The 25,346-nt window shown below is 47.5% G+C and overlaps 1 protein-coding gene across 5 annotated transcripts in view; it reads right to left on the reverse strand.

Moving 5' to 3' along the window:
• Nucleotides 1-696: 696 nt before the first annotated feature.
• NUP188 (nucleoporin 188) overlaps nucleotides 697-25,346 on the reverse strand; it is a gene marked incomplete at its 5' end in the record, with an annotated part of 44,523 nt that continues 19,873 nt past the window's right edge. Inside the window, 35 exons of one of the 5 annotated variants that reach the window (XM_082468266.1) lie at nucleotides 697-1,317; nucleotides 1,456-1,585; nucleotides 1,722-1,795; nucleotides 2,040-2,171; nucleotides 2,299-2,523; nucleotides 2,611-2,685; nucleotides 3,329-3,466; nucleotides 3,815-3,973; nucleotides 4,337-4,429; nucleotides 4,579-4,779; nucleotides 5,870-6,051; nucleotides 6,269-6,414; nucleotides 6,657-6,742; nucleotides 7,060-7,137; nucleotides 9,112-9,307; nucleotides 9,739-9,806; nucleotides 10,213-10,282; nucleotides 10,797-10,966; nucleotides 11,071-11,277; nucleotides 12,303-12,409; nucleotides 13,638-13,777; nucleotides 14,085-14,213; nucleotides 14,857-14,923; nucleotides 15,046-15,166; nucleotides 16,309-16,423; nucleotides 16,867-16,926; nucleotides 17,124-17,200; nucleotides 17,295-17,382; nucleotides 17,592-17,718; nucleotides 18,258-18,410; nucleotides 19,878-20,004; nucleotides 20,573-20,692; nucleotides 21,674-21,739; nucleotides 23,887-23,976; nucleotides 24,872-25,072. In XM_082468266.1, coding sequence (XP_082324392.1) covers nucleotides 1,141-1,317; nucleotides 1,456-1,585; nucleotides 1,722-1,795; nucleotides 2,040-2,171; nucleotides 2,299-2,523; nucleotides 2,611-2,685; nucleotides 3,329-3,466; nucleotides 3,815-3,973; nucleotides 4,337-4,429; nucleotides 4,579-4,779; nucleotides 5,870-6,051; nucleotides 6,269-6,414; nucleotides 6,657-6,742; nucleotides 7,060-7,137; nucleotides 9,112-9,307; nucleotides 9,739-9,806; nucleotides 10,213-10,282; nucleotides 10,797-10,966; nucleotides 11,071-11,277; nucleotides 12,303-12,409; nucleotides 13,638-13,777; nucleotides 14,085-14,213; nucleotides 14,857-14,923; nucleotides 15,046-15,166; nucleotides 16,309-16,423; nucleotides 16,867-16,926; nucleotides 17,124-17,200; nucleotides 17,295-17,382; nucleotides 17,592-17,718; nucleotides 18,258-18,410; nucleotides 19,878-20,004; nucleotides 20,573-20,692; nucleotides 21,674-21,739; nucleotides 23,887-23,976; nucleotides 24,872-25,072 — 4,395 coding nt within the window. In that variant the 3' untranslated portion in view covers nucleotides 697-1,140. Of the gene's footprint in view, nucleotides 1,318-1,455; nucleotides 1,586-1,721; nucleotides 1,796-2,039; nucleotides 2,172-2,298; nucleotides 2,524-2,610; nucleotides 2,686-3,328; nucleotides 3,467-3,814; nucleotides 3,974-4,336; nucleotides 4,430-4,578; nucleotides 4,780-5,869; nucleotides 6,097-6,268; nucleotides 6,415-6,656; nucleotides 6,743-7,059; nucleotides 7,138-9,111; nucleotides 9,308-9,738; nucleotides 9,807-10,212; nucleotides 10,283-10,796; nucleotides 10,967-11,070; nucleotides 11,278-12,302; nucleotides 12,410-13,637; nucleotides 13,778-14,084; nucleotides 14,214-14,856; nucleotides 14,924-15,045; nucleotides 15,167-16,308; nucleotides 16,424-16,866; nucleotides 16,927-17,123; nucleotides 17,201-17,294; nucleotides 17,383-17,591; nucleotides 17,719-18,257; nucleotides 18,411-19,877; nucleotides 20,005-20,572; nucleotides 20,693-21,673; nucleotides 21,740-23,886; nucleotides 23,977-24,871; nucleotides 25,073-25,346 lie in introns of all 5 variants that reach the window. The other 4 variants (XM_082468268.1, XM_082468265.1, XM_082468269.1 and 1 more) reach the window with 4 other exon arrangements.

Below are 25,346 nucleotides of genomic sequence, written 5' to 3' on the forward strand. Positions count from 1 at the left end.
TTGGCCTAAAATCGGGCAGAGTGGAGTGGACTGTAAAATTTGCCTGATAGTTTAAGCTTGAGTAATTGACAGCTGACAGTGCTTCCCAGGGGCCCGGCATTGAGCCAAGCACGTTCACGTGTATTCTCGTGTCGTCCTCGCAGATGAGGGAAGAAGAGATCAAAGTCACCTCCGCAAGGTTCCATAACTGGCAAGTGGCCACGCAGGGACTCTAGCCCAGGTCAGTCTGGTTCCAGAAACTTCAAGTGGTACCTCTGGGCTACAAGCCAGGTTTTAGATTAAGGCTTGTGGCCGGGCCCAGAACTCTGTGATTATGTCCCAAGGAGGCTAGAGGCTAGAGGCTGGTGGGCCCCACCGCCGGGCCTTCTGAAGTGAGGGGGAGGCACAGAGCTATAAATAGAAGCAGAGCTTCAAGGAAGGCTTTACCCGGTGGTGAGTTCAGCCAGCTGTAATTGGAGGTGCATGGTAGGGGTCTGGGACAAGACCTGGGCAGGGGCCAAGGTGGAGGAATCTGAGCGCCCACCCAGCACCCGTAACGCCAAGACGTGAACGGAGGAACGTTTGTTTAATCAGCTCAACGGTGGCTATCTCACCTTCCCCAAACCTCCACTCCACTCTGGGCCCTCGGCCGAGGGAGGCGGTTCGATGCTCTGAGAGCTGGCTAGTCCTTGGGCTTTGAAGGTACACCCCACACGGTTGTATATAAACAGTATTTTAATATTTGTATAAATAGACCACAATATTACCCAAAACTGCAAGAACAGAGTGTGGAAAACAGATTCTCAAACCCGTGCGTACAGCCTCTCCTGGCTGCACGTGACACTGGCTCCCCCATCTCTCCCCTGGGCCAGGGTCAAGTGCTGTGGGGAATGCTTGAAGGAAAGGAATACACCTCTTGGGGGCATTCTGAACATGAGACTGAGCGCAGCAGACACGTGGCTCCCCGCTGTTGACCTCTTGATCTATTACAAAAATAACGCTGGGGGCTGGTGGCCGGTGGCTGGAGTCGTGGCTACTCTGGGGAGGGTGACAGGAGCTGCTCTCAGCCCCATACAGGCCCCTCAGGCCAGCAGCACCCCTGCTGCCCAGGGCTACCATGCAGGCTGGTGGAGGGTGGAAGGCGGGCGGCGGGCCGACGCCCTATCTCTGCACGTGTCGGACAAAGGCCTGCACGAGCTGGATCAGAGGCTCCTGACTCTCAGGGCTGACCTTGGAGAGGGAGGTGGCCTTGCCCTGAGGCGAGGGAAGGATGCCAGCAGCAGGGGAGCTGGGGGCTCCCCGGCGGAAGTAGCGTGAGAGGCTGGAGAGCAGAGTGCTCTGCAAGAGAAAAAGCACCTGATGAGGCCCCGCGCCCCCCACCCTCAGGGCTGGCCACGGGAAGTGGGGGGCTGGGACCTCCTGGGGCCGCTCCCCAGTGGCCCCGCCCCACCAGGCAGGGCCCCCTACCCATCCTACCAACTCTGAGCTGAGCTCCTGCTTCATCCGCTGCTTGTCCCGGGGGTGCACAGCCGGGTCCCTAAGGTAACGTGTTGCCTGGGAGATGAGCAGGTAGAAGCAGTTCTCCATGGTAAACATCAGGAGGGACCTGGAGAAGGGCAGGTTTGGGCGCTGCTGCAGAGAGGGCCAAGCCGGCAATGTGCGGTGGGCCACTGAGCCAAGAGGAGAGCCAGCCCAAGACTGCCCCAACCCCAAACCAAATCCCAGAAGGAGGGCTTTCTTACTTCAGTGTTCTGGTCCCTTCCGCTTGTGTGCTGAGCCCCACTGCCTGGGTAAGAGACTCCTTTTTCTTGTCCAGCTGGAGAAAAAGAAACGGGGGTTAAAAAAATAAGGTAACAGTAACAGCTCCAACTCAACTTGAGAGCTTCCATTTTGCAGAGCCTATGCTAAGCTATTTTATCAGTTATTCATTTAAGTCTCACTCTAATTCTTACAGGTCGGCTCTATCACACTCACTTTATGAAGGGAAGGCTAGCTAGATAAACGTGCCCAAGGTCACAGTTAGGAAAACTGGGAAGACTTGGGTTGAGGGGCCAACTTACCTCTCCAAGCATGTTTAGGGCCACGTTCACTGTGGCCAGAAGGGTCCCAAAAGAGGGGGCCACTTCGGAGTCAAAGGTGGGAGTGGTGAAGCTCAGGGCAAACAGGAAGTCGTATTCAGCGAGGTCCAGGGACTACAAGGCAAGGCAAGATGAGAGCGATATAGGGCCCCACAGGACCCAGGCAGCTCTTGGTGCAGAGCAGGGCACGGCAGAGCCTTCACGGCTCCACTGGAGGCTGGTGGCACAGCGTGGCTGGTACCTGATCCAGCAGGATCTGGCACACGTCGGGGGTGAAGTGGCGCAGGGCCGCCAGGGTCCTGCTGAGGATCTTGAGGAGCCCGTACTGGACGGTGTGCAAGGCCCGCTGCTCCGAGGCCTCTGTGTCAGGAGTGGGCTGCTTGGAGGAGGAGCAGGAGGGGGCAGCTGTAGGTGGCCGCTGAGCTCGGGGGGTGACAGCCGAGGGGATGCCCTCCCCGTTTTTGTTCTGGGGGGGAGACAAGAGATGGCTGGAGCCCACGGAAGCCAGGGGTGAGGCGGTCCAGGCAGCCGCGGCGGACAAGGGCTCAGTTACCTGCAGGTAGTGCTGCAGCATCTTGCGGCTGTGCAGGAGGGAGGTACAGGCCTGGCACAGGTAGCCCAGGTTTACCTGCAGCAAACCCAGGGGAGCGGTGAGGGGGAGCCTCGAGGCAGCAGCCCAACCAACTAGACCGACCATGCAGGTCTCTATGGTAACAACGCACTTCTCCGGCCCCCTGAGCCCCTCCCTACATTCTCTAGATCAAAATCTCACAGCCACCAAGCACACTCAACTGCAAACTGTGGGTCAACAGATGCCTGGACGGTTTCCCTGGGACCCAGCTAGATGCCAGGCACAGTATGAGGTCCTAAGTAAATAAGTAAGATGGGGATAATTTTCCCATCTTACAGAAGAAGAAAAAGGCTTAGAGAGAGGTGAAGTAACTTTGCCAAGTTCACACAACCAGCAAATGACAGGCCTGTCCAACTCCGGAGCCTATGTTCTTTCCCTGCCCCCCTCTTCGGCTGGCTCCCAAGTCCTGTTCTAAGGGATGCGAACCAAGGTCGATCCCACAGAGCCCAGGTTCTCAACCTATGAGGCTGCCCTATCCTGTGGCGGGAAAATTCAGCTCCAGAGGGAGCAATGTGAAACCAAACCCTGTGCTACCTAAAGAAAAAGCTCACATTCCAGCAACAGGCCTGCGATTCACTCCCCGCCCCATCCCCTCTGAGCATTTCCCCAGACCCTTCAAGAAGCAGGTCTGAGGCCCCACCTGGACGTCCCGCATAAGCTGAGGCAGGTGGAAGTGCCACTCCTTCCTGAAGCTGGAGAGCTGCAGGAGGAAGCCCACGGTGTGGTCCGCCTCCTCCAGGCACGCCAGACTCTGCACCGTCCTCACCGCATTGAGGCACTGGGAGGGGGGACACGGGGAAGGATGGGGTGACTCAGGGACCTGCCACACCTGCTCCCGCCCTCCCGCGGGGAGGAGAGGTCCTCGGCCCACATACGCTGAGGTGGCAGCGTTAACAGGTGGCGGGACGAAGCGGTTTCTGACTAAGCGGTTTCTGTCTGAGCGGATCCCAGACGGTTCCCCTCCCTCAGCAGGGCAGCCACACTGCTCGGCCTGTCAGCCAACAGTCCTTACGGCATCTCAGAAGCGGGAGCACTGGCACCGCTCAACTGCCAAGCCTCAGCCCCGAACAGCCCAGATGACCTTGAACCCCAAGCCCCGACCCCAAAGATGCCAGCAGCCCCTCACCTGTAAGGCCCGCTCCTGGTGAACCCCCACGAAGTCCAGGGCCTCGGTCAGGAAGTTGTAGCGCAGGGTTTTGAGGAGCCGCTCCATCAGGGACATGGACAGGCGGTAGACACCCGGCCAAGAGGGGGCATCCAGGGACTTCCGAGAGGTGCCGGGCGTCTGAGACAGAAACAGCAGACACGATCACGACAGCGCCGAGGAACCCAGCTGACAGGTAGAGCAGAGCCTCCTTGCAGCCCAGCAGCTAAGGCAGCCTGGCTGGTCCGAGTAGAAAAGCTCCTGGAATGGGCACCAGCAGGGCCAGACGCGGTCCGAAGCCAGCAGTTACAAGAATCCTAGGTTCTAGACCCGCGTCCGGCACTAACTAGCTGTGTGAGCTTCTCTTGCTAGAGGTCGGTGTTGGGGGCGGGGAGGATTCTGCACCATCAGTGCATGAACTAGGCCACTGAAGAAAGCAACTTCCGGGGCAAGTGAAAGCCCCAAGGGGGGCTGGGGAGGTAGTAGCAGGCCACTGGCACTCACCTGCACTGTCCCATTGGTGCTGAGCTGGTACACACTCAGGAGGGGCAAACAAATGCTCTGGGTGATGCCGGCTCCAGCCACTGCTGTGGCCCCCTGGGAGGGAAAGATGCAGAATGAGATGGAAACTGTCACTGCAGCCGCCCCACCCAAGGGCAGGTGGAGGTCTTGGGCTGGGAGACTCACAGGCGGCGTCAGAACCCACCCAGCACAAACAAAGAGGCTCCCTCGGGCTTGCCGCCTACCTGCTGGGTGCGAGCCAGGGTGAGGAGCAGGTGCAGCGCGGCCTCGCTGAAATGCAGGTTCTGCTTCATGCGAAGGCTCACCTCCAGGGTGGTGAAGAGGGTCGGCAGGAGGGGGAGCCTGCGGGTCACCTGCAGCCACGAGTCGCCATCCTCGTCCACCTCACACAGCTCCTTGGCCAGATGCAGGCCCAGGACACACACCTGCTGGGGCCCAGGGGCAAAGATGGGTGAAAGGGAAGGAGGCAGTGCAGGGGGAGGAGGAAGGGGAGGAAGAGGACGGACCTCCCCCGGTCACCCCCGCCTCCGAGCGAGCCGGCTGAGACAGGGCTCCAGCGCCCGTGTCCCGCAGCTCTGACTCTGCCCTCCCCGCCGACCCCAAACTGCCATCAAGCCGTGTCAGCGCACCTTCCCAATCCCACCAGCCGAGCCCGCTGCTGCGTGGAGTCGAAGTGGCCTCCCCTCTAGCCGCACCACTGCAGTCGCCTACTGAGTGGCCCTTCACTCCCTCTGGATCCTCGCTACTCCATTCTTCATCCCAGTGGCTTTTCACACTTACTGTTGACCACAAGCCACCCAAAGTAATAATATGTTTTACACTGCGCTCCGTATAGGCGTACTTACATGTTTGCATTAAACCTACCCTTACCTCCTGCAAAGCACACTGATATTTTCGTTTACGTTTTATCCTACTTCATTTAAAAAATGCTGGTTGTAACCAAATGAGCTCAAGACCCATTTGTAGGTCCTGACCCACAGTTTGAAATATTGTTCTGTACTACATCCAGCACACTTTCTAAAGTACAAATCTCATCTTTTCTCTCCCTTGCTTAAAATCCTTAAATCGTTTCCTATTTCACTTAGGACCCAGACCAAAGACCCTGACAAGGTCGCTGGTCATCTAGCCCCCAGCTCTCCAGGCCCCACTTCATCTTGGCTCACACCAGATGACTGTTACCCACAGCTCACTACACGCTGTCCTCGCTGCCCGAAGCTCCCCTGCTCCCGTGGCCTGCGCGGCTCTACCAGTTCTTTAAGTCACTGCTGAAAGGGCGCTTTCTCTCTGAATCCCTAGATGATGTGAGAACTCCATGCTGCACATTCTCCCTGTTTCACCCCTACAGGACTTGCCACAATGGAATTCTGACACATCTCTGCACAGTCTGATTTATTAACTTTCCCCATCAGGCTGTGGCTGTCTTGGTCACTAATCACCCTCGGGGCCTGGCACAGAGAAGGCAGCAGTTCATATCTGTGGATGCGTGTGGGAAGGACAGACAGGGTGCCCCCTCACCCCATCCCGCTGGTCCTTGTGCCGGGGCCGGGAGCAGTCGTCAGTTTCCATGCTGTCCTTGTCCTCTGTGGCACTGCCTGATGCCAGACTGTGGCGGGTCTGGTCGAAGAGTGCAATCACCTCTTCTTGGAGGGTCTCACAGACGTTCAGCACCAGCTGGGAGTACTGGGGGATGTCACTCACTGCAAAGCAGATGGGAGGGGACGCTGTCATGCTCACCAAGGCATCTGTCCCACGGGAGGGGAGGAGAAAAAGAGTTTTCCTGAAGATAAGAGTTCCGAGACCAAAAACTCAAGCCTCACAGGAGAAACGTCTGGCTCTGAAGTGGAGGAAGCCCTGTCCAGGCTGGCTGGCACAGGGGCCGGAAGACTGCTCCACTGGCTCCTGTCTGCCCCTCACCTCTCATCTCCTTCATCTGCAGCACCGTGATAAACGCTGAGAACACCTTGGCCTTGGTCTTCTCCATGAGTTGCTGGTCTGCCTGCAACACTCCCTCCAGGATCTCCGTCAAGGGTCTGAGGATTTCATCCACAGAACCTAACTCACTAGAAGCAACATGGAGAGGAGAGGGCGGGGAGGACACACCTCAGAGAAAGGCCACACACTGCCCTGCGCCCCCTCAGGATGCCCGCGGAGCAGTGAGCCTCACGTCAGGCGTCTGCCTGAGTCCCGCTCCCCACGAGGGGAGGCCAGCCCATTTCACACCCACTTCCTCCCCTTCGGGAAGGGTAAGGCAAGCGGCAGTAAAGAGGATGGGACAGGCCGCCCCTCCTGGCACAGGGCTCACCTCTTCCACTGCCGGAGAAGAATAAGCAGCAGTGTGCACATCATGGAGCCCAGGCGGAGGCAGTTCACGGAGGCGGGGACTAGGAGCTGAGGGGAGACGGCACACAGTTAACATCAGGCTTCCTATGAGCTGACGAGGAGGGAAGATGTGAGCTCCATCCATAGGCACCTTCGGCCTCAGGCCTTTCTTTCCCAGCAGCGAGCTCACAGAGGTGGGTCACGGGGAAGAGGCCAGGGGTTGGCACAGCGGCAGCAGGCCTCTGCCTCCCACTGCAGCCTCGGGCCTCCCAGGCCACTTGAGCCCTTTGACCTGACCACTCTTGCGGCTGCAGGCTTGTGAGCAGCTATTTGACCTCGGAGACCTTCTCCCTGGGAGGAATGGGAAATCTCCCAGACACACTTACTAACGCCTTGGTCCCATCGAGCACGTCAAGAAAGAGCTGGCGACGCACTGCAGAGTCGGTCAGGTGCATTATCTCCGCCTGCAAAGGAACAGGAAAAAAACGTCAGGAAAATTTCCCTGATTAAAATGGGGCTTGAGGGCCCTGCTGTTTGTCTACCTTAGCCATGGTCAGAACCAAGCCTTCAAGGCTTCCCAGTGGAACCCATCTAGAAACACAAACTCCTCTACAAGGCCTGGGAGCCCCTTAGGATCTGGTCCGCCTGATTTTGGTATCATCCCCGTTCTGCTCACTCGACTCCAGCCCTACAGGCCTCCTTCCTCCTCCGTGAATAGGCCGAGCTCTTCCCACTTCTGGACCCCTGCATCTGTGACTCTGACTGCCTAGAGCACCCTCTGGAAGGTTTCTCACACACTCAGGCCTCAGTGTGGACAGCACCTCCTCAGAGAGGGCCTCCCGACCACTCCTATCCTCCTTTAGCAGTCACTATCATAGCATCTTTTTTATATATATATATATATTTTTTTTTTTTTTGGCTGCATTGGGTCTTTGTTGCTCTGTGGGGTCTTTCTCTAGTTGCGGTGAGCGGGGGCTACTCTTTGTTGCGGTGTGCGGGCTTCTCATTGAGGTGGCTTCTCTTGATGCGGAGCACGGGCTCTAGGTGCACGGACTCTAGGCGCATGGGCTTTAGTAGTTGTGGCATGTGGGCTCAGTAGTTGTGGCTCGCGGGCTCTAGAGCGCAGTCTCAGTAGTTATGGCGCATGGCCTTAGTTGCTCCGCAGCATGTGGGACCTTCCCGGACCGTGGCTCGAACCTGTGTCCCCTGCATTGGCAGGTGGATTCTTAACCACTGCACCACCAGGGAAGCCCTACCACAGCATCTTGGTTATTTCCTTCCTAGTGAACTACCACAATCCCAAACTGTATTTCTTTGTTCACAATTTGCCTCTCTCATGGGCCACCTTCCATGAGATCAAAGACCGTATTTGCCTTATTCACTGCTGCATCCCAGCACCTGGCACACAGTAAGCATTCCATTACTATCCATTAAATGAATGAATGATCAATGTCCTGGACTAAACCAGATAGGTTCCCTAGGGGAAAAGAGGATGGTGGGATTTTCAGAGCTGCAATTCAAGAACTGCTGCCCAGGTAGGACCTAAAAGGCAGGTGACACACAAATTACTGCCTGGGGAATCAATCATTCCCCCACGATGGTTGAGCCTTTTGTTGTGTCTGTAGTCTCAGGGGTCCAAAACCACTCTGTCACAGCCAAGCTCCAAGGCTGTGGGCAGTCTGGCACTAGGGAACAAGTCATGGACGATGTAAGAGTGTGCCTGGAACAAAGGGCATCTATTAAGCTGAAGTTAGTAATGAAATCAAGATAGTAATCTGGATTCCCTAAGGCAAAATAGGTCAATATCAAGTCCTTACTCCACAGCATGGTGCTGTCAAAGCGCTCGAGCGCTCGCGCGCGCGCGCGCACACACACACACAAAAGCCAAGGAAAAATGCAAATTCTTCCCAAACGTTAACTCTCTCTCTAAAAACCAATGCTCTGTAGACACACGTTGCAGACACAACGGTCTCTGCTCTTTTTCTAAGAAGACCAGGAAATGCCGTTTCTAGAACCAATGAAAACCAACTGTTCCCTAGAGAGGGTGCTGCTGCAGTCGTTGCAGCTACCTGCTGACTAGTCAACAAATATGTACCCAGCGTCCACAGGGCACACAGCGTGAGAAGGCCAACTATCCAGGTGCACAAGAGGTGGATGAACGAAGGGAGCCCCTGGACCTATCCAGGGCCGCAAAGGTGGCTATAGGAGGGTTTTATGAATGTCTGAAGGGATTTAAAATGACTTCTCTTAACTTTAAGGGTCTCTTGTTTGCCCCAAAGCCCTCAAACACCCCATATTTGGCACAGAACCTGTTACATTTTAGCTCTCAGAGAAAAACCCTGATTCATTCTTTATCCCAAGGGGCTATATCTGCTAGGCATCCCAGCATATCGTTGCTAGGATACCAAAGTGAAAACCGCACCCCAGGAGGTTCTTACGTGACTGGTGGCGATGATGAGAAACATCCTCCAGGCGGAGACCAGCATCTGATACTCTACCAGGGAGGTGCAGCTGCTGCCCTCTGTGTCAGCCGTGTGAACTGCCAAGGACTTGACATACCCTGACCAGTAGGCAAAGCGTTTCTCACTGGAAAATTTCTCGAGTGTATCTTTTAAAGATTGGTCTAATGAGCCCCTATGGTGTCGAGAAAAAACAAAACCTACAGTTAGGTTTTAAAAGCAGATGGGAACGTGATGGGCACAGACTGTTCCTGAGGCAGAGAAAACCACCTCACATGGGCTTAAAAGCAGACGGCTCCCGATCAGCTCCGATGTGTGGGGCTCACACTTCTTGCTCAATATAATGGGTTAGGCTGAGGCCTTTTCTAGGATTCCTCCTCCATAAAATCCCGAGCACATGGAGTTGGCTTCACAATAACTCTTTCCGACAATCATAAATGCCATCAATGGACTGGCCAGGGACACAGACCAGTGGCCCTCCATAAATGGCTCCAAACTAGCTCTCTCCTCTGCCTTGGCTCATAAAGCCGTGCCCTCAGCCGTAGACTACCATGGTCCCCCCGCCACAAACCTCTAATTAAAATCTCAAAAGGGGAAAGGACTCACTTAACTACATAGTATATCTCCAAGCAAATTATCTTCATGATTAGGGCACAGGTTTCCAGGATGCTGGGCTGTGGAGGGGGAGAGCAGAGAATCATGAGAACCTCTCCCCTGGTGCCCCGCCCTCCCACAAGGGAACAGAGCAGGGACCCGACACTAGAAAACGAGAAAGCACATTCCCTGTCGAATGTGAGTGGGCATCTAACTTGCAAGAGCAGAAGCGTCAGATCCACAGTGTCTCCAAGTGAGTGGAGACCACAGAGCCAGCAACACAGAGCAGGGCATGCCACTCTCCTTCCCAGAGCAAGACAGCAAAGGGAGAGGAGGCAAGCACTTCTCTGAGAGAGAAGTTTCTAGTGAAGAAAACATTCTGGTTGTTTAATTAGGGGAGGAGTCACTTTCCACAGCTCAGTCTCACAGCCCAGCCTTGACTCCCAGGGACTTTCAGTCACCGTCCCTCCCTCCACCACTGCTCACCTCGGATGTTTCTGAGGGAGGAGAAAGGGTTCCAAATAGTGGACTGGTTAAATTCTCCCAGAACTTGGGTCTAAAAAGAAAATACATGTTGGCAATCACATGTTCTCTTATACCCGGTCCCTTCTCCTCTCTCCACCTCCCCTTGGTGGTTACTTCTCCACATTTTATCGCTCCCACAACCCTAACATCTGCTGCGTGGGCTGCTTGCTCCTACATAAACATCAAGGGTTCCATGGACAAAACAGGCTCCAAGAGAAGAGCGTGCTCCACTCAGTCCAATGGCTTGAGTGAGCCACTCTCATCTGAATCTACCGTTTCTCACGAACGATGGTTTTGGGGCGTTGGCAAAAGGCAGAAATGCAAAAGGTGGAAACTCTAAGGTAAACACATCAGAGTAAAGGTTACGCCTGCTGGTGGCAGCTTTAAAAAGAGAATAAACTCCCACACACTGACCCAGGCACTAAGCACTTTTATGCATATGCCCAGGGACCTGTCACAACAAATCTCTCAGAACGATTGTTACCCCATCTTACAGACAAGGACATGAGCTCTGGAGGTTAAGTAACTCCTGGAGACAGACTCACTTGGTTCTGAGGACCAGCATGGCACTGTCCCGACGGTCCTGCCACAGGGCATGCAGAAAGGCAATGGCTGCACGGTGCAGCAGTGGTGGGCACCAGTAGCGATCCTGCTGCTGGGAATCAATCAGCTCCAGCACCACATGGAGACAGCTCCACACCCCAAGGCTGAATTCCTGCAAGAGGGGCAGGCGAGAGTTCAGCCCCACAGCTTCTGCCATTAACTGGACCCACAGAGTCCAGCACCCACCTCCCAGCTTCATCCCGGGTGCAGGCTCACCTTGGAGCCATCACTACCATCCTTCACCTCCAGATTCAGAAACAGTTCAATGAGGCCTGGCTGCGTCTCTACGGCAACTGTGAGGAATTCCAGAATCATGACTTTGATGCGCATGTCCTCAATCTTGCTCTGCAGTCGGGTCAGGAAGGCATCACGGATGGCAGCCGCATCATTGCCCAGGCAGGCGTATACTGACATTGGGGCCACCTGGTGGAGACCGGGACACACAGGCTTAGAGTTCTACCTCCAGAGAAACCTCAACAGACTCCTGAAGAAAGGTGCTGAACAACTCTCGGAAAATGCCAGAAAGGGAAACATTCAGATGGATAGCTCTGGGTCAAAAGAGACATCATTCCAAACTACAGCAAAAGATGCCCAACGATTCCCAGAAGAAATAGTAATCAACATAAAAAGATGCATAACCTCTCTCATGGTTAAATAAATACAAAGTTAAAAAAAAGATATTGATTTGTCTATTAGATTAGCAAAGATTAAAAAATTGATGAAGCCACTGTGGCAAGGATACAAGACTTGGGTTTTAGGAGCATAAACTGTTACAATCCTTTTTGGAGGGTAATTTCAAAATTTCTAATAAAAATTAAAATGTCCATTGATATCTATCTAATTCTTAGGAACTGTAAACAAAAGTTTACAGAGTTCTATGGATAAGAATGTTCACTACAGCACTGTTTAACACTAAGACAAAAAATAGCCCAAATAAATTAGGATGCATCCATTCTATGGCATGCCGTGCAAGCATTAGAGAATGAAGTAGCTCCAAATGTGCCCACACAGCAAGACTGCAGGATATCGTGTTAAGTGAAGAAAGCTAGACACAAAACAGTATGTATCGTGGAATTCTACTTTTGGAAAGAACAAAAGCTCACACCAAACATCCCTAAATATATAAGCACAGATAAGAAATCTGGAGCAATGCGTACCAACCTGCTCATAGGAATTCTTGGAATGAGGAGATCATAGGCTACCTTAACTTTCTATGTTACATTTATCTGTAACATTTAAATAAACATTTTAAAATGAATTTGTATGTCTTTTATAAACAGGGAAAAAAAAAACCTCTCATAAGACACAATTTGCGTGCGTGTGTGTGTGTCTTTATGGCTACATCACTTTAAAAGTCCAAGTTAGCTACTTCTCTTGGGAGAAAGCAAGAGTGGTCTCAAGCAGAAAGTCAGTTTTCTGGGGCTTTGACTCGTTAGGTGGGATCCTACCGTGGCCAGACGTTTCAGTAGCTGGATGGCAAGACGTGGCAAAGCAGGGTCGTGTTTGTGGTAGATGTATTTGGCAAGAACAGCAATAAGGTTGTTCCCATGGGCACCTGAAGAAGTACAGGAAACAGTTTAGACACCAAAGCATGCCTGATTCAAGCTCTTAAGAGAGCCTTCTGTTCAAAAAGGCTCATATATGTGAGGGAATTTACTCTCAAGTACTTGGAGGGCCAGAGCAAATCTAGGTGGCTGTATCATTCTCGTTTTTCAGTAGCCAAGGGGACAGGCAGGATTGGGGGTAAACAGCTCAATCCAATTCATTAAGAGCAGAAAAAGAGGGACTTCCCTGGTGGCGCAGTGGTTAAGAATCTGCCTGCCAATGCAGGGGACACACGTTCGAGCCCTGGTCCAGGAAGATCCTACATGCCATGGAGCAAATAAGCCCGTGTGTCACAACTACTGAGCCTGCGCTCTAGAGCCTGTGAGCCACAACTACTGAAGCCCACGAGCCACAACTACTGAAGCCCACGCGCCTAGAGCCAGTGCTCTGCAACAAGAGAAGCCACCTCAGTGAGAAGCCCGCGCACCGCAACGAAGAGTAGCCCCCACTCGCCGCAAAGAGAGAAAGCCCACGCACAGCGACGAAGACCCAACACAGCCAAAAATAAAAAAAAATAATAGATTAAATAAATCAAAAAAAAAAAAAAAAAGAGCAGAAAAAGATACATTTTTAAGAAAACATCCTTTTAACAAATAGGTTAGGAAAACCTAACCACATCACATTAAAGTGCCATCACATTAAAGCATGGCACTGAAATGCTAAAAATCCCAAAATGATACAGCTCAAAAAAGGTCGTAGACGTTACCCAAACGTCTACTTGAAAATGAGGAAACTGGGTCCCAAAGAGATTAAATGAGTAGTTTAAGGTCAAAGAGTAATAACAGTCAATACTAAACAGGTACCAGGTTTTACAAGTAGTAATTTAATCTTCATTATAATCTCATAAGGTAGATACTGCTATTATCCCCACTTCATAGATGAGAAATCTGAAGCACAGTTGTTTAATTATGTGCCCAAGGTCAAAGCTGGTTGAAGTCAGAATTTGAACCTAGACAGTCTAACTTGAACATGTGTTCTTTACTATTATTCTGTCATCAATAGGAGGCAGAGATGAAGTATGATACAGTCTTCTTATTTCTAAGTCCAGGATGGGAACTGGTGATCATCCCCAAATTTCCTCAAAGAGTTCATCAGAAAATATTGTTGACCTCTAAAAACACAGCCTGAAGTATGTACTTATGGGCAGAAATGCTGCTGAGTGGAAGAAAATTACATACCATGTTGTGTGAGAGCCTGTTCCAGGGGGGACACCACATTAGAAGGAGGTTTCAGCCGAATAACATTGTTGGTGACAGAGAATGCCAGTTTCACCGTCTTGATCAGCAGCTGGCCCTGCCCTTGGCCCTCTGCCCCATCACTAGGGTGCCAAATGGAAACCAAAGTTGATTCAGACAACATGACTTCATTCGCAATATATGTGCTCTCATGAATTAGATTCCAACAATAATCCCAGAGTTCAACAGCTTCTTTTAGAGGCCCCAGTCCAAACTAGGAGAGAGGAGGAGCGATCAACTCCCTTTGCTATGTGCCAGTCTACAGAGCAGCCACTAGGTTATACAAAGACTATGCCCTAGGAAGAACAATGTTGTCTTTCTTATGCTGAAGTTCTTACAACATGCAGGCACAATAAAGATCAACGGTGGAAGGCGGCAAGGGAGGCCTACCTGCGGGGCTGAGCAGCCATCACCATGTCGATGGTGTCCACGCCGATGCCCATGACATTGACCACAGTCTGTCCTGCTTCTGTATAGGCCAGGCTGCAGATGCAGAGAGACTGCAGACTCGGGGTATGACTGGAAGACAGACGTGTTCTGAGTTACCGGGGAGCTGCCAAATTTACTACTGGAAGGAAAGGGTATTGTCCAAACCTAAACAATTGGACATTAGTGATACAGACCAGCTCTCGCTGCCAGAGGAAGCCACTCTGATTCCTTTCCTTAAATAGACCCTGAGAAACAATCTAAATGTCCATCAATTAATGGATATGCTTACTGAAATGAATCATAATTAATCCATACAATGGAATGCATGGAACCATTAAAACAAGACAGATCTATATGTAGTGGCATGGAAATAAAAGGTACAGAGTTAGTACAAGCAGAGGAAAAAACCTAGAAGATACACATTAACTTGTTAATAGTCCTGTTTCCCTATGAACATGCATAATTTTTGTAAAGGTCTCTGTGTGTGTGTGTGTGTACAATTTCACTGGGAACAACCTTGTTCCCATTTCATTTGCTCTTCTCTCTTCATAGGGAGAAAGGAGAAACAGCCTGGTGGAAAGCAAGTCAGAACCCAGGAGCACTGAGCTCTGGGCCTAACCAAGTTGAGTACTCTGGAAGAATGAGCTAGCTCTGCACAGCAGAAGCCTGTGTCTTCCCTTGCGGACTGGCAGCATCCGAGAGTACCGAGCGCTAGCAATCACCCGCCTCCTACCTGCTGTGCAGGTCTGTTTCATGACACAGGTTCAGTATTGCATGAATCAGCTCCAGGATCAGGCAACCTGGACTCCAGAAAAGACAGAGGAATGACGCGGCCTTGTGTGATGAACCTTATCCCAAGAACAAGAGAAAAATCCAGGGAACCAGCAATTCCTCCCATCCTCCCTGCCCATGCTTTCCTTACCAATCTGTTCTCTCACTCCATGGGAGTTGTACCGCCACTTGTGGTAACTCGGCAGCATCTCCTTCAGCACAAACATGACACAGGGCACCAGCCCTTGGCTCTGGGTACTACCAAGCTGCCCCTACAAGAAACCATGCTGTGAGGGTTTATGCCACTTAAAGATAAGTCATTTTGTCACTAGAGATTTAATTCCAAAACCATAGGTCCAGAGGAAATCTGGGCAAACCTTGGCCATCAGTGGAAAAAAAAAAAGAAACATCAGAATACTCTAGTTCAACTGAATCCAAGTTGTAGGTTTCTCTAGAACAGAGAAAGGGACTAAAAAGACAATTTGACAATGTCACAAAAGGCACCTACAAGAAAGAGAGGGATGAAGGCTAAATCTGAGTAGAAGAGAGGTCTATCTTAAACACAGAGGATATAGGACTGTTGATGATGGAGAATGCCAGTTTCACTGCCATGATCACCAACCACTCCCAACCTCTACCCCATCACTCGGCTATCAGAAAGGAGATCTGACACTCCAAATTCTTTGTCCTAATATTACTTGTTACCAACAGCTTCCTTATCTTAAAAACGGGGCTTCTTTATATAAACATCAATATCTATAGCCCTACCTGTACATAGGATTGTTTCTATCTTTTTAAGCATTCACTGATTGACTGACTCCTGCAGGCAGGAAGTGTGCTGAGTATTTTTCATGTGTGGCCCTCTCAACAACTCCATGAGGCAGAGATATTTATCATCCCAGTTTAGAGAGGTTCTAAGAAATTCAGTACTTGCCCAAGGTCATGCAGCTAGTAAGTGGTCAACCTGAAATGTAAACCTAATTCTGACTCCAAAATCTATGCTACACAAGTATTTTTCAAAGAGAGCTGTGACCCATTAGTGGATTGTGAGATAACTTATTAGAAAACATCTGAGTGCATCTTGCATAGTAAGAGTAGTGTTGTACTGTGAAACTCTGCTTTAGAAGTAAACATACAATGTGTATCCTGGGATATGATGTAATGTGTACATATTACCCTGGGCTCTGTCAAAATAGCTTGAGAGTTGCTGCATTATACCATACAGCCTCTGAGTATTAAATAAGTTAACACAGATAAAGCATCTACTATAGAATCTGGCACACAATAAATACTCAATACACAGAAACTGTCATCACCATAACCTCAGGACAACTGGTCTAGCTGCAAACAAAATGACTCCAGTAGCTGGGGGCAGGGAAACTATTTCAGATGCTTCTATCTGATTAGATTTTACCTTGACAAGAGTGGTGATCAAGCGCAGAAAGGCAACAGTGACTCCATACTCGCCCTGGGGCTGTTCACTATTCATCAAGAGGTTTCCATACCCTCCAGCATTCATCCCCTCGGCACTGGGAAAAGACAGAGAGGCAGAGGGAAAAAAAGGTTTCAAAAAATTATAATCACAGAGCATTCTTCTTATTATTTAGATGGCTTGGGCATAAAATAGGAAAGCTCTGCAAAGGAATTAATCAAATCTAGGCTATTTAATACCCAGGGTAAGCATTAAAGACTTTATTGATATACAACCTCAAAAGTGAAAAATCAAATAAACATGAGGAAAACATCCTCGTATTGTAAGCAAAAGAAAGCAAGGAGAGAATGTTCAGGTAGTAAGATGGAGCCTGTGTATTAATAACTGGTCTACCAGGCAAGCTCGAGTGGCCATGAATCAAGGAAAAGTACAGAGTGACTATGGCTTAAAAAGGGGACGTTGAGCCTCTGGATCCAGAAACCTCTGGACTCTCTAGACTGGAAAGTTAACTCCCACGTACCTAAGGTGAATGAGAAATACCTCTTTCTCTCTCTGTCTCTCTCTCTCAGGCTTTGAAGACTGTGAACCATCAGTGCTGGCCTAAGAGGAAAGCAGCCTCTGTGCCCCAAGTCCCATCATCTCTTTTGCCTTGCCCTCACTCATTTCCGGTGAGAGGGCTGAACAGACAAGGAGCAAACGGGCAGAGAAGCATCTTTAAAACTAAGGAAGCTAGTTTAGATCTGAAATGTATATGGTACTCCCAGGGAATATACTCTAATCCCTAAGACCTGGCTCACCTAATCATCTGACTCATGTTGGAGACCTGGTGGGCCACGAAAGGTAAAAAGCCTGTGTGACGAAGATCAGTCCAGACCTGAGAAGGGAAAAGAAGAGTCAAATGTCCATGTGTCTTCAGGTATACACCAAGCGTGACATTTTTCGGCTGTTAGGAAGACTTGGTGTCTCACCTTTGCTGGGTTCCGGGCAGCCAGAACGGTCAAGCAATTGACACAAGAAGCAATGACATCCACAGGCCGGGAGATCACGGTCGTTAACCTGGTTGGAGAACAGTGCACTGTACTCAGTAAAATGAATAATACGACTTGTTCCATCACAAATATTTTCCAGTTCTCTCTTCCCAAATCCCTCCTGGCAGCAGGGATGTGAAAACAGGAAAGCCCTCAGCTGGGGATAGATACCATACCAGGGCTGTCCACAGTGGAACATGTGCGGACTTTAGCCCAGTGGAGTTACCAGATACTGACCGCTGCAGCAGCATGTAGATGCGGGACGTGATGGGCAGGAGACAGTCTGCTATCGACAGGTCTGTACTGATGACCTTATGGACCAGATCAATGATGGGTCTGACCCGCTGGCAGTGCTGAATCACATCTGAGGGGGAAGGAAGCTTGTGATCTCAATGAAAACAATTCCTTTAAGATCACTGAACAGGGACTTCCCTGGTGGCGCAGTGGTTGGGAGTCCACCTGCCAATGCAGGGGACGCGGGTTCAAGCCCTGGTCCGGAAGGATCCCACATGCCGTGGAGCGACTGGGCCCATGCGCCACAGCTGCTGAGCTTGTGCTCTGGAGCCCGCAAGCCACAACTACTAAGCCTGAGTGCTGCAACTGCTGAAGCCTGCGTGCCTGGAGCCTGTGCTCCGCAGCGGGAGAGGCCACCGCAATGAGAAGCCTGCGCACTGCAGCGAGGAGTGGCCCCCGCTCGCCGCAGCTGGAGAGGGCCCGCGCACAGCAGCGAAGACCCAACGCAGCCAAAAAAAAAAAGATCACTGAACAGTCTCTGAGACCCAGATGAACAAATTATGCTAATCTGGAAGGTTCTGAATCTTATCTTGAAATTCTCTATCTTCCAAATCCTCTAAGCATGTCCATTTTTCTTCCCACAGAGATGTCTCCCAAAGCTGACCTCACCTGCAGTGGAAACAACATGAAGCAGCATTTCAATCTCACAGGTGAAGAGGGTCCAGCTGCTATAAGAGTATTCCCAGCGTACCAGGTAGGTCCTATCGTCCAACATTACTTGGCCCACTGTGCCTTGAGGTATGCGAAGGTTGGTCTGACCCCCTAAGGAAGGGAGAGAGAGAAATTAGTCTAATAGGAAGAGGTGACTCCTATTACAGACAGCAATATTTAATCACACAGAGATGCATAGTTTCTATTCCTAGTATCCAACACTGCTACAGCTTTTTCCATTAAAAAGAAAAAGAAAAACAAAACCCCTCTCTTGTCATTGGGGAAGTGACTCTTTCCATGTGTCTGAAAAACAGCTGAGTGCAGAGTGGTTCTCCACTCAAATGATGACTATAGGAAGACCACCTTATGGGACAGTAGGTGCCTGGGTGACTGGGTAAGTCGGTAATGATGCCGAGATTAGGACAGTAAGGCTGTTACTCTTAGACACTGCCAGTAGGAAAGGAAATTGCTACAACATTTTTCTACAACTTAATTTGACATTACCATTCAAAACTTTTTATTATTTTTTTAAAATTGTGGTAAAAAAATACATAAAATATACCATTTTAACCATTTTTAAGTGTTCAGTCCAGTGGCGTTAAGTACATTCACATGGTAATGCGACCATCACTACCATCCACCCAAAGAACTGTTTTCATCTTGCAAGACTGAAATTCTATACCCATTAACCAATAATTCTCCATTACCCCATCCCTCAGCCCCTGTGACCACCATTCTACTTTCTGTCTCTGTAAATCTGACTACTCTAAGTACCTCATATGAGTGGAACAGTGTTTGTTCTTTTGGGACTGTCTTATTTCATTTAGCATCATGCCTTCAAGGTTCACCCGTGTTATAGCATGTGTCAGAATTCCTGTTCTCTTTCAGGCTGAATAATATTCCACATTTTGGCTCTTAGGAAGACTTGATGTCTCACTTATATATACCACATTTTTAAAAATCCATTTCATCTGTCAGTGGACATGCATTTTAAAATTTTATTGTATATACCCTTTTACCCACAATCCCACTTTGGGGATTCTATATACTAAAAATAAAAGCACTAGTATATAAAGGTATATGTCCCCAAAGCAGCACTGTTTATAGTGGCAAAAACCTGACACAGCCTAAATGTCCTCTGGAAGGGAAAAGATAAAAAATTATGGGACATCAAGAATAATTACATAGTTACTAAAAAGAATGAGTCAGATCCACATGTAATAAAATCAGTTCGCAGAATGAATTTGTGAGAGAACACAGAAATGTGCAAAAGGACACACACCAAACTCTTAACGTTAATCATCTGATGGAGACAGGTCTGAAGAGAGATTAGCTTTTTAAAATGTATCTCTGCATTGTTTCCCTTGTTATAATGAACATGCATTATTTTTGAAGTAAAACAATCTAATGATGGAAAAAAGTGAGAAACTAACTAATAATTTATCAGCAAATCAACAAGCACAGTGGAGAGGAGAAGGACCTGCTTTAAAGGCACCCATGTGAAATATTAAAACAGCAGTAAGGTCCACACAGAGGCCATGGAAAAGAGACAACTGAACCAGGGTCTGCCTATCTTACCAAGAGGGTAAAGAAGTTTGGGTGTTTGCCTCCGCCAGAGAGTTCCATCTTCATGGGAGATCACATCATGGGGCTTGTGCTTATAAAGTTCATTGTAGAAAGACATCTTATCCAAGAAACTATACACCTGCCAACACACAGGAAAAAAAAACTCAGCCACACATTTACCAGGGGGACATTTAAGGGGTCTTTCCCATCTGCTTTTCTGCTCTTTTAGCCAGACTGTGTGGCCAGCCAGACTGTGCTGACTCTCAAACTTCTTACAAACCCATCCCTGTGACTTTTCTTAGACTTGCCCCTGCACTCCTTGTCAAATCCTTATTATTCTTTAACACCCAAGTCAAGGCCCCCCTCACTCCACAGAGAGTTGCCTCTCCTGAACAGTATGGTCTTTACCACTCAGATGACATTAGTTACATACCACCTGGCTTTATTACTTATTTCTTAGACCCCTTACTCTCTTCCATCTAGATACTAAGGGACTTCACATTTTGTCTCACTCCCACAATACCTACAACAGGTACTTAATAAAAAGATTTAAATTTAATTTTATAGAACTGATGCACTATCTTTGGCATTTTTCATTCAACCTCAGACTAATTCTTGCCATGGCAATGAAATTTCAATGTGGAAAGCAAAAAGGATCCTAAAAAACATCTCCTACTCTATTTTAGGCATCTAACTGAACAACCTACCTTCTTGGCAGTAGACTTCCCTGATACGAGGGCTTGTAGCAATTGCAGGAGTGGGGAGAGGAGATGGGGAAACATTCCACATACACTGTCCAGAATGATCCCAAGACCAGAGGTTGGCTCCTATGATGGAAGGGTAGAAGTCACCGACCTTCACATTATCCATGGATTAACACATCTCTGAACTGCCCAGCAATCATAAGGGAAAGTAAAATTAATCCTTTCCTTTAGGTAGACATCATTCCTCTCTAATAATTTAAGACTTCCACGTTTCCACTGAAAAAGGCTATCAACAACTGATTGAGTCAGGACCTGAGGAGAGACTATTGCTGCCTCCAGTGACCTCTGCCGTCCTCTCCATAGGAAAACACCATTCACCTGTGCATGACCTGTTTCCACTAACGTGAAAAGCACCCACAACATGTCAGCAGATAGCACCACACACACGAGCAACATATCCTCAATCTGAATTTTGTTTCCCACCGGCTTCTCCCTGGAACACTGATTCTATAAGACTGGACAGCATCTCAGGAAAAAGAGGATAAGATATACAGGCAAATCAGTCAGGCCACAGTTTAAGGGAAAACATTTATTCATCAGCTGGACCTTGAGGCTTGAGGCTGTTAATGGTAAGACTAAGTACTGGTGAGAAACTGTTCTCTCCAAAGCCATATTCTTACTCTAAACCTGTTACAATATTCTGAAATTTCTTAAGACACAATTACAATCGCCCAGTGGTACGTTTAGGAGTTATAGCACTACTGGTGCCTGAGACTCTCAATGTAAAAAAAGAGTTGATGGGTAGGAGAGACAACACACTGGTTAATAATGTGGACTAGGGACTCAAGTCAGACAGAACTAGATCTTGATCTTGATTGTCTAGTTGTGACTAGCTTGGGCAAATCACTTCACATCTCCGAGCATCACATTTCCTCACACGCAAAATGGTGACGATAATAATACTACCCAATCCATAGATTTTTGTATAGATTATATGAGAAAATAGACTTAAAAGCTTAGTATAAGACCTATCACAACGTAAGTGTTTAATAAATTCTTCTGCTACAGAGAATACCATAGCATGGCTCCCTCTGACATACTTACTGTTCCCCAGAACAGTTCTGGAAGAGAAGGGTCTGCCAGGACTTCACATGCTGTGTCGATTACATCCTGTTGGGGAGGGAAGAAGAAAATGCTTATTTTCCCTAGTTGAACCAGTCCATCTTTTTTTAACTGTATTCTGTTAAAATAAAAACATGAATAATACCTTCATATAGTATGTCAGAAAGAATTCTGGGATTAAAAAGTAAGGGATGTAATCTTAATCTGTTGTATGATGTTAGGCAAATTAACCTTTCTGAACTTCAAATTCTAAAATGGTGAAACTATTATCTGCTTCACAGTTTTGTCATAAGGATTAAATGAGATAATGTACGAGAAAATGAACTGTCAAGTTTAAAATGCCATGTTAATGTGAGGTACTACTAGATTCAGCTAAACTATGCTCCTAGAGGTCAAGAATAACGCCTTTTTAAATTTTTCATCCCCAGCACCTGGCACAGAGTTTGGCACACACTGGGAATCTAGTGAAGGCTTATGAAATGATTTATTGAAAAAATTCCAAGTACTAGGACACCTGTAACCCCAAAATGTTAACACCAATACTCCAGGCATATAGTAGGGTCCAAATGTGACCAGAATTTTGGCAAAGGATGCAAAGCTTGTTCTATGCTCCTAGAGCTTTGGAAATTGAGTCTTTCAATTAACACCAATTTCTTTTCTCTCCAATGATAAGAAATATTCATTTTCATCAACTTAATCAATTTCTTCAATTTCCAAAATAAGTCACTCATCATAAATGAATACAATGACTTAGTTATAAAGAACTCCCCAAATATCATTTCCCACTGAAAGGAACCAGGGCTCCTTGGAGAAATGGCAGATTCCAGGTCTGGGGCAAGAATCTTCTAAGATAATTCTGCAAGATTTTGTCGTATCAGAAAGCAATAGAGCTATCAAAATGTGTAAGGGAAATGTCAAACAGATTCAGAAGCTAATCTGAAAAAGCTCTTACTGGCCAAAGATGGGGCAACCTGAGCCTAAGAATACTAACTGCAGAAAAACAACAAACAAACAAAAAATGAAAAAAGAATAATGACTGCAATGAATTAAAACACAGCTAATATGTTTAAATCCATGAGTTCACAATGCCATGTAAAAAATAAAAAAACCTCAGTAGCCAACTTGGGATGCTACTAAGGATGCTAGGGAAAAGCGGTGAATACAGGAGAAGAAGCGTGTACAGTACTCTATACCAGAGTATCAAATAGTTAACGAGAAAGAATTTCTTTTTTTTAATTGAGAAATAATTGAAATATAACATTATATTAGTTTCAGGTGCACAAGATAATGATTTGATATTTGTATATACGGTGAAACAAATTTCTTTTTTATAGCAATGTTCCAACCAGTAAACAAAAGAGGAAAGATAATAGAGTCAGAATAGTGCCATTCCGTAACTCCTAAGGAACTAATGGATCTAGACAATGATATGTCTTGTGGTTACCATAGTGGACAGCACAACTACAGACTAAAAGAAATTTGACAGACTTATCAACCAATAATGTACAGATCTTATTTATTTAGATCCTGATACAAACTTATGATAAACTTATGACATTTATAATTAGAAATTTGAACCCTGCCTTGATTATTTGAAGTTTTTTTTTTTAGATATGAGAATGGTTGTGAAATTTTACTAAAATATTCATATTTACTAAATGATGTCTGGGATTTGCTTCAAAATAACCAAGGAGGAAAGGGGCAGAAATGAATAAGATCAGCTGTGCATTGATAATTTGGAAGCTGGTGATGGGATCATTAGACAATTTTCGTCTCCTTTGGAATAACTTTGAAATATTTCATTTTAAAAAAATATTGCACAAGAGTATTAGCATCCACAGCTGTTTGGGACACATGCACTACAGAGTAAAAAAAATAGGTTACAAAACAGTATATACATTGTGATTCCATTCCTAGGGAATTATTATATTTTTATATTTGGAAGGGAACACATCAAAATGTTAACATATGTTATCCTGCAAGGTGGGATTATAGTTTTTTCTTTTTATCAGCACTTTCTAATTTTTTAATCATTAATATGCATCATTTTTATAATATAATAAGTGGAAAACAACAATAAACAAATCATACTTGAAGTAAATGGGTCTGTGTTATATCAGCTTCAAAGGGGTATCTTAGGAAGATGATTGCAAAGCGCGGCAGTGTAGACAGTCTCAAGAAAGCCAGAAACTGACCTGCTGATTGCCCAGTGTGTGCAGCTCCAGCGAGGTCAGAACAAAAGAAAGGAGTCCATAGACACACATACACGCGGTGCTAGTGGTACACTGTAATGACAAAGGAGTCAGTGGGTAATTCTGAGTGACACCACTCTTTTCTAGACTCAGCACAATCCCATCACATTAATATAGTCTCTGTAAACAAATGGGAAGAGAACCTGAGGCTTCGTAATTCCTAATTTGGTCCCAAGATCAGGAAGACAAAGGGAGAAAAGAGAAAGCAGGAACCATAAATATGACAACATAGTCAAGAATAACATCAAAAAGGAACCATTTTCAAAATGATCAAAGTTTTTGTGGGGAAGAAAACCACCTCCAGCCTACAAAAAGGATAGAGTCTCTATGTGTTGGTATGAATGATGCAGCTGCCTGAACTGTCACCGAGATAAATCAACCAGTGACAACAAGTTGGCTGAGGTTTCCTTTAGCATGTCAAAACAAGCTGATTAAACTGTGTCACTCAAATTAAGTCCCAACACAAGACTCAAGAGAATTTCTAATTCATCCTGTACAGTTGAATGAATAAGCCCCCCAAAAAGATTTCTCCAGTCATTATGACCAAAGCTATCTTCTAAGAGATACTAAATGGCGCAGCATAACATACTGGCAAAGAGTCAGACATAGTTCAAACTGTATCCACCATTTACTGCCAATTTATTGTTTCTGTGGGCAAATTCCATCTCCCTCAGTCTCAATTTCCTAATGTGTAAAATAGGATGATAAGCCCTAGTGCACAGAAGTATTTTAAGGATGAAACAAGATATTGTACAGAAAGTGCCGAGCACGTCTGTCACAGTAAATGCTCTATAAAGGTTAGTTACAAAACTATTATCATTATCCACGTCCTTGCCAATTACTATTATTATTATCATGACTCATTAATGAGCTTCTGCCCCGCTCTTTGCCCACTCTCATGCTCAAACACCAATAGCCCGAGCCTCACATCATTTCCCCCACTGGCCAGTGAGCGGAGTAGTTGGGTCAAATACTGAAATACATTCAGCTGGATGGCTGTGCCACCTATCTTCCGGACAACACTGCTTGTCTCTTCTGGATTCAGGGTGTGACGGAGGAGAGCCCAAGCCAAAAGCACTGGGGTGTGATGTGGAATGTCCCCGAAGGTCAACATCAAACGGTCCATATCCTAATGAAAAGAGAAAACAACATCTGTGTCACTTAACAGAAAGGGTCAAGACCCTTCCAGAGGATCCTTCACCATGCTTAATAAGTCTTCCATTCATCCTCAGTGGCCCCTCTCTCCCATTCTGACATTTTACTCTTCCCAAGCCACAGCCACTTCGTTACTAGACCCCTCAATTACTCTTCCCTTTACCCCCAGTTTTCTCTGATTTTAAGTACTATTAAGATTATAAAATACATGTTCAAATAGAGACTCCTTAGAAAATTTCCCTGATCCT

The sequence above is a fragment of the Balaenoptera physalus genome (assembly GCF_965194825.1).
Source record: "Balaenoptera physalus genome assembly, chromosome: 7".
In the NCBI taxonomy this organism is placed as follows: domain Eukaryota; kingdom Metazoa; phylum Chordata; class Mammalia; order Artiodactyla; family Balaenopteridae; genus Balaenoptera; species Balaenoptera physalus.